Genomic DNA, 7,506 nt, shown 5'->3' with positions numbered 1-7,506 from the left:
AAAAAAAAAAAAAAAAAAAAGAAAAAGTAATTACTGAAAGCCCCAAAGAGCTTTTCTGTGTGTGAATTATATCCAAGGCTGGCTACATAAATAATTTTCAGGGCCTAGTGCAAAGTGAAAAATCAGAAACAAAGTGTTGTGAAAGGTGCTAATGTAGAAAGCTTTGCCCTTTCTCCACCATCCCTTTTTCCTTCTCTCCTTCCTCTCCCAGCTTGTCATGGTGGTTCTGTTTGCTACTTTGTGTCATTCTAAGTAAAGAACAAGAAACGTTTAAAATATTAACATGCATTTTACAAATTTTACAATTCATCTTTTTTTTTTTTTTGAGGCGAGTCTCGCTCTGTTGCCCAGGCTGGAGTGCAGTGGCGCGATCTTGGCTCACTGCAAGCGCCGCCTCCCAGCTTCACGCCATTCTCCTGCCTCAGCCTCCCGAGTAGCTGGGACTACAGGCGCCTGCCACCACGCCGGCTAATTTTTTTTTTGGATTTTTAGTAGAGATGGGGTTTCATCATGTTGGCCAGGCTGATCTTGAACTCCTGGCCTCATGATCCACCCGCCTCAGCTTCCCAAACTGCTGGGATTACGGGTGTGAGCCACCACACTCGGCCTCTTTTTTTTTTTTTTGAGATGGAAGCTAACTCTGTCACCCAGCCTGAAGTGCAGTGGTGCAATCTTGGTTCACTGCAACCTCCACCTCCAGGTTCAAGCTATTCTCCTGCCTCAGACTTCCGAGTAGCTGGGATTATAGGAGTGTGCCACCACGCCCGGCTGAGTTTTGTATGTTTAGTGGAGACGGGGTTTCACTATGTTGGCCAGGCTGGTCTTGAACTCCTGACCTCAAGTGACCCACCCGCCTCGGCCTCATAAAGTGCTGGGATTACAGGCGTGAGACACCACGCCCAGCCTTGTCCGGCCTCTTTCTTGGAAGTTACACTGCACCGGAATGTGATTGACTGGGGAGAGACCGTTTCATCCACCCTTGCTGGGACCAGTGCTGGGAGGGGTTCTGGGTTCTGGAGCTGGTCCCTCCAGTTCTGATCCCGGCCGCCGGCAACTGGCCAATTTGTGCCCTGGACGAATGGGCAGAAAATCAATGGTTTTGCTCTGCTGACGAAAGTGCTCCTGACAACTCCCGTGCCAGAGACCAATAAAGCCCCACGGACACAATTATTTACTATAAAGATGTAGCTATTGATTGAGCAGTTATGAGGATGCAGTGCAGCAAGGCAGTGACCTCAGGTGGCTCCAGAAGGTGATGGAAAAGCCTGGCTGTTTTTCTTTCTCGTTTGTAAACATTTTAAAACCTTTTTCTGGCCAGGTGCAGTGGCTCATGCCTATAATCCCAGCACTTTGGGAGGCCAAGGCAAGTAGATCACCTGAGGTCAGAAGTTCAAGACCAGCCGGACCAACACGGTGAAACCCATCTCTACTAAAAATATAAAAATTAACTGGGCATCGTGGCAGACACCTGCAGTCCCAGCTACTCAGGAGGCTGAGGCAGGAGAATGGCGTGAACCCAGGAGGTGGAGCTTGCAGTGAGTCGAAATCACACCACTGCACTCCAGCCTGGGCGACAGAGCGAGACTCCGTCTCAAAACAAAAACAAAAAACCTTTTCTTATGAAGTGCAGTTGACTGTGACCAACACAGGTTTGAACTGCATGGGTCCACTTAGACACGGCATCTTCTTTTTTCTTTCTCTTTTTTCTTTTTTTGAGACAGAATCTCACTCTGTCGCCGAGGCTGGAGTATAGCGGCTCAATCTCGGCTCACTGCAAACTCTGACTCCCGGGTTCAAGTGCTTCTCCTGGCTCAGCCTCCTGAGTAACTGAGATTACAGGCGCCCGCCACCATGCCCGACTTAGTTTTGTATTTTTGGTAGAGATGGGTTTCACCATGTTAGCCAGGCTGGACTTGAACTCCTGACCTCAGGTGATCTGCGTGCCTTGGCCTCCCAAAGTGTTGAGATTACAGGTGTGAGTCACCATGCCCAGTCACATTTTTTCTTTTCTTCTTCTTCTTTTTTTTTTGAGACAAGGTCTCCTTGTTGCCCAGGCTGGAGTGCAGTGGCGCAATCTCAGCTCACTGCGGCCTCGACTTCCCTAGGCTCAGGCGATCCTCCCACCTTAGCCTCCCAAGTAGCTGGGACTATAGGCACCTGCCAGTACACCCAGGTAACTTTTGTATGTTTTGTAGTGACAGGGTCTTGCTACATTGTCCAGGCTGGTCCTGAACTCCTGGCTTCAAGCAATCTTCCTGCCTCGGCCTTCCAAAGTGTTGGGATTATAGGCATGAGTCACTGTGCCCAGCCTCAAAGAAGATCAATTTTTTTTTGTTTGTTTTTGTTTTGAGACGCAGTCTTGCTCTGTCACCCAGGCTGGAATGCAGTGACGCAGTCTCAGCTCACTGCAACCTCTGCCTCCCGGGTTCGAGGGATTCTCCTGTCTCAGCCTCTTGAGTTGCTGAAATTACAGGCATGCGCCACCACGCCCAGCTAATTTTTGTATTTTTAGCAGAGATGGGGTTTTGCCTTTTTGACCAAGCTGGTCTCGAACTCCTGACCTCAGGTGATCCACCCATCTCAGCCTCCCAAAGTGTTGGGATTATAGGAATGAGCTACTGCGCTCAGCCAGATCACTGTTTTTGTTTTGATACTTTACTATCATGTGCACATCCTGTTTCTCCTTGAACTTGAGCCCACGATCTTAGCATTCATTGGTGAACTGAGCGGCTGAATTCTGAAAGTTTTTGGAATGGCCTTGTTTTCCTTGTCTGCAGAATGAAACTCCAGCTGCCGGTGGGCTTCAGGCAGAGTCATCCTATCGAGCATCATGATTTAAGGGACGCAGGAAAACTATCACTATGTGGTTACTTCAAGGTGGTACAATTAGGCGAGTGGCTCCAATAAGCCACCCATCCAGACATTCCTGGAGAAGTGACCTTTGGGTTCCTCTCTGTCTTAGGTTCGGGTCACAAATGTGACTTTAGGCTTAGATCGAAAGGCACCCTCGTCTTCAAGCCCACGTCGCTGCCATCGGCATGTCACTTTCGTCAAGAGGAATACGTGCAATTAATAAAGGAGACAGGGCTGGCGGGAGCCAATTATAACAAACACGTCAGATGCCAATAGCGCTGCACAAACACGCTTCCCCATTGATTCCTGACCATCATTTTTGGCATCTGTGCCTCTCAGGGCCTGCTTTCTGCCCCTGCAGGGACCTTGGTAACATGTCAGTTCCTGTGCCTTTCCTGAGCGTGCACACTTTCACCGTGTCTGCTCTGCGATACACCTGGGTAGTGGGTACAGAGGAACAAGGGGGTGCTTTCTGCCGCTAATTTTGCTTTGTTTGACTCTTCTCTGGTGCACAATGTAAGACTTAAAAGCAGTGTAGGCCGGGTGCAGTGGTTCACGCCTGTAATCCCAGCACTTTGGGAGGCTGAGGCAGGCAGATCACTTGAAGTCAGGAGTTCGAGACCAGCCCAGCCAACACAACAAAATCCTGTTTCTACTAAAAATACAAAAATTAGCTGGGTGTGGTAGTACATGTCTGTAGGCTCAGCTACTTGGGAGGCTCAGGCAGGAGAATTGCTTGAACCTGGGAGGCAGAGCGCCACTGCACTCCAGCCTGGGTAACCAGGGTTTGAGGAACCCCTCCTTCAAAAAAAAAAAAAAAAAAAAGCAAAAGTGGTAGGCCCAGTTCCCCATGGTGGGGGGTCATGGCCCTGGTAATCCAAACCATTTTTTTTTTTTTTTTTTTTTTGAGGACGGAGGTTCTCGCTTTATTCGCCCAGGCCTTGGAGTGCAGGTGGCCTGGGATTCTCGGCCTCAACTTGCAAGCATCCCGCGCCCCTCCCGGGTTTTTAACACATTTTCCCTTCCTGCCTTCAGCCTCCGAAGTAGGCTGGGGGACTCAGCCGCCCGCCACCTCACCCGGCCTTAGTTTTTGTTTTTTTTTTAGTAGAGACGGGGGTTTTTCCACTGTGTTAGCCAGGATGGTTCCTTTCGGATCTCTGGAACGCTCGTTGATCCACCCGTTCCTCGCCTCCAAAGTGCTGGGATTACAGGCGCCTTGAGCCACCGCGCCCCGGCCGATCGCAAAGCATTTTGAGAGGCCTGAGGCGGGCAGATTTTACCTTGAAGGTCAGGGAGTTCGCCCAAAACTGGCCAACATGGGCAACTCTTTTCTACTAAAAAATACAGAAAAAGGGGCCAGGCGTGGTGCGTAATACCTGTAGTCCGCAGCTACTTACTCAAGGGGCTTTGAGGTGGGAAGAATTTGTTTTGAACTCAGGAAGGCAGAGGTTGCAAGTGGAGCTTTGAGATTTGTGGCCACTGGCAGCTCCAAACCTGGGTTGAGCAGAGTGAGATTTCCATCTCAAAAAAAAAAAAAAAAAAAAAAAAGGGCAATTTGTAAGGCTGGAAATAGTGGCTCAACATCTGGTAAAAATCCGCCAGCACATTGGAAAGGCCAAAGGCAAGGAAGGGTTTGCTTGAGGCCAGGACTTCAAGACGGCAGGCCTAGGTTAACAATAGTGAAGAGCCCCCATCTTACAAAAAATAATTAGCCGGGCATCGGTGTTGTGCCGGGCATGGTGTGGTGCCTACACTTCCCAGCTTACTCGGGAGGCTGAAGGCAGGAGGAATCACTTAGACGCCTGTGCTCAAAAAAAAAAAAATAAATAATTAATAAATAAAGATTAAAAAAAAAAAAGAAGTGGGCTTTGGGCAACAGTTTGGTTTTTTCATGCCTGTAATCGGCCAGCCGTTGGGAAGGCCAAGGTGGTTGGATTTACAAGGTCAGAAAGATTCGACGCTTAATGATCTTGGCTCACTGCAACCTCTGGCCTCCTTGGGTTTCAACGATTTTCTCCTGCCTCAGCCTCCGTGTAAGCTTGGGAATTACAACGGCCCACCGCCATGCCCGGCTAATTTTTTGTATTTTAGTAGAAGACGGGGTTTCGCCGTGTTGGCCAGGCTGGTCTCAACTCCGCCTCAAGGTGATCTGCCCCACCTCGGCGCTCCCAAAAGCGCGGGAAATTACAAAGGTGTAATAGGGCGCATGGCCGGCCTCCCAAAAAGCATGTGAAAACGCATGAATGAAAATTTTGTGAGTGGGTGCAAGACAACCTGTTCGCACCAATGGGGGTCAGCTTTCCTAACTAGTGAAAACAAACCCCAACAAAGATTTTTTTATTTTTAATTTTTATTTTTGAGACGGAGTCTCGCCTACTCACCCAGGCTGGAGTGGCAGTGGGCCGGATCTCAAGCTCACTGCAAGCTCTGCCCTCCCGGGTTTTACGGCCATTCTCACGCGACCAAATACGGCTTGGAATTACGGCGCCCGCGCCACCTCGCCCGGCTAGTTTTTTTTTTGTTATTTTTTTAGTAGAAGACGGGGTTTGCATGTGGTTAGCCAGGATTGGTGCTTCCGAATCTTCCTGACCTCGTGAATTCCACCGTCGTTCGGTCCCTCCCTAAAGTCTGGATTTACAGGGGCTTTGAGCCCACCCCCGGGGCCCCGGCCGATTTTTTTTTTTTTTTTTTTTTTTTTTTAAGGCAAGTTAAAAAAGAAAAAAGAGAAAAAAGCCTCCCATAGGTTGCTTGCCTCATGTGTCCACGGAAGAGAATGGATTGCATTGAAATCCAGGAGCCTTTTCTCTGAAACCCAAGGTCTGTGAGCAGCGGAAGGTGGATGGTCAGAAAATCTGATAAAAGAGTCTAATATTCAAAACAGCCGGGTTCAATGGGCACAGCCTTGAATGGAGACGTGAGCCAGATGCTCTCAGGATGCACTGACATTGTTTCGTTATCGAGATGAGACACTAATGTTTTCCAAGAGTGATGGTGGAAGACAGCTGAAGATTTCCTGTCATTTGAGTATTTATAATCCCTCCCAGTCTCAGTCATTGCTCCTAAAAGCATCCACATCAAGATGATGATTAAATGCAAATACTTCATCAGGCGTCCCCCAGATCCCGGGGTACAGACGGGCAGCCTGCAGGTACCTTCCACCCTGCACAGAGGGAGCGTCGAAGCGGCAACCCAGGCTGGACCAAAGGAGGACATGACCAGCGTTCTCTCGGGGATCCCTTGATAAGGAGGAACAAGATCCATCCATAACTGGATTGAGCTTTTCCTTAGGAATTCAGCTCCATCCACCTGTAACAAAAAACCCAATTTAGGGCCGGGTGCGGTGGCTCACACCTGTAATCCCAGCACTTTGGGAGGCCAAGGTGGGCAGATCACTTGAGGTCAGGAGATCGAGACCAGCCTGGCCAACATAGTGAAGCCCCCGTCCCTACTAAAATACACAACTTAGCCAGGTGTGATGGCACGTGCCTGTAGCCCCAGCTACTCAGGTGGCTGAGGTGGGAGGATTGCTTGAGTTTGGTAGGTTGAGGCTGCAGTGAGCCAAGATCACGCCACTGCACTCCAGCCTGGGTGACAAAGTGAGACTGTATCAAAAAAAAAAAAAAAGGAAAGACAAACAAGCTATTTAGACGAAATAATATGTTATTTATAAAAATCTGAAACCAGGCTGGGCGCGGTGGCTCATGCCTATAATCCCAGCACTTTGGGTGGTCGAGGTTGGAGGATCTCTTGAACTAAAGGGTTCAAGATCAACCTAGGCAACATCGCAAAATCCTTTCTCTGCAAAAAATACAAAAATTAGCCAGGTGTGGTGGTGTGTGCCTGTAGTCCCCACTACTTGAGATTCTGAGATGGGAAGATCACTAGAGCCCAGGAGGCAGAGGTTGCAGTGAGCCGAGATCACACCCGTGCACTCCACTCCAGCCTGGGTAACAGAGCGAGACCCTGTCTCAAAAAAAAAAAAAAAAAAAAAAAAGAAACACAAAGTCTGAAACCAAATTGCAACCTGCGCATCTTATGCAAATTGTACAGAAGTTGTACACTACTGATTACACTGAGTAGCTTTATGCACTCCCTGTAGGGTTACCCTTGGGAATTTCCGATTGGAAACCCATCGAGGCAGCTCTGATTTCGCTGATAACTTCATCCCTCTTCTCCGCCTTCTCAACCATCGCTTGGCAGTTGGCCCATCCGTACCTGGCTGCACGATGGCTTGACTTTGACTCAATAAACAGGAACTTTTTCACAACGAAGTCACCTCACACCAAATCTATGTGTTCTACAGCGATTTCAATGCTAGTCAGGGAAGAAAAGTTTAACACAGACTTTACAAGAGATTGCCAGAAACAACATTTAGGTGTTTCCGTTACCATGAATTCATGTTGGAAGGTTCTGGATGCCTAGGAAAATATAATTCGACATAACTTAATCACAACTTATTTATTTATTTTTTTTTTTGAGACGGAGTCTTGCTCTGTTGCCCAGGCTGGAGTTCTATGGTGCATTCTTGGCTCACTGCAACCTTCGCCTCCCAGGTTCAAGCAATTCTCTGCCTCAGCCTCCTGAGTAGCTGGGACTACCGGCGTGCCACCATACCCGGTTAATTTTTGTGGTTTTTTTTTTTTTTTTTTTTTT

The 7,506-nt window shown here is 48.5% G+C and overlaps 1 protein-coding gene across 1 annotated transcript in view; it reads left to right on the top strand.

Moving 5' to 3' along the window:
- Positions 1-7,506, top strand: part of MEIOB (meiosis specific with OB-fold) — a 76,452-nt gene that overhangs the window by 8,907 nt on the left and 60,039 nt on the right. The window contains exons 6-7 of the mRNA XM_017858291.1: positions 2,963-3,063; positions 3,215-3,293. Of these exons, the coding sequence (XP_017713780.1) occupies positions 2,963-3,063; positions 3,215-3,293 (180 nt within the window). The remainder of the gene's footprint in view (positions 1-2,962; positions 3,064-3,214; positions 3,294-7,506) is intronic.

The sequence above is a fragment of the Rhinopithecus bieti genome, unplaced genomic scaffold (genome assembly GCF_001698545.2).
Source record: "Rhinopithecus bieti isolate Rb0 unplaced genomic scaffold, ASM169854v2 scaffold_47707, whole genome shotgun sequence".
Classification (NCBI taxonomy): Eukaryota; Metazoa; Chordata; class Mammalia; order Primates; family Cercopithecidae; genus Rhinopithecus; species Rhinopithecus bieti.
This window is presented reverse-complemented; position numbering and strand designations above follow the sequence as displayed.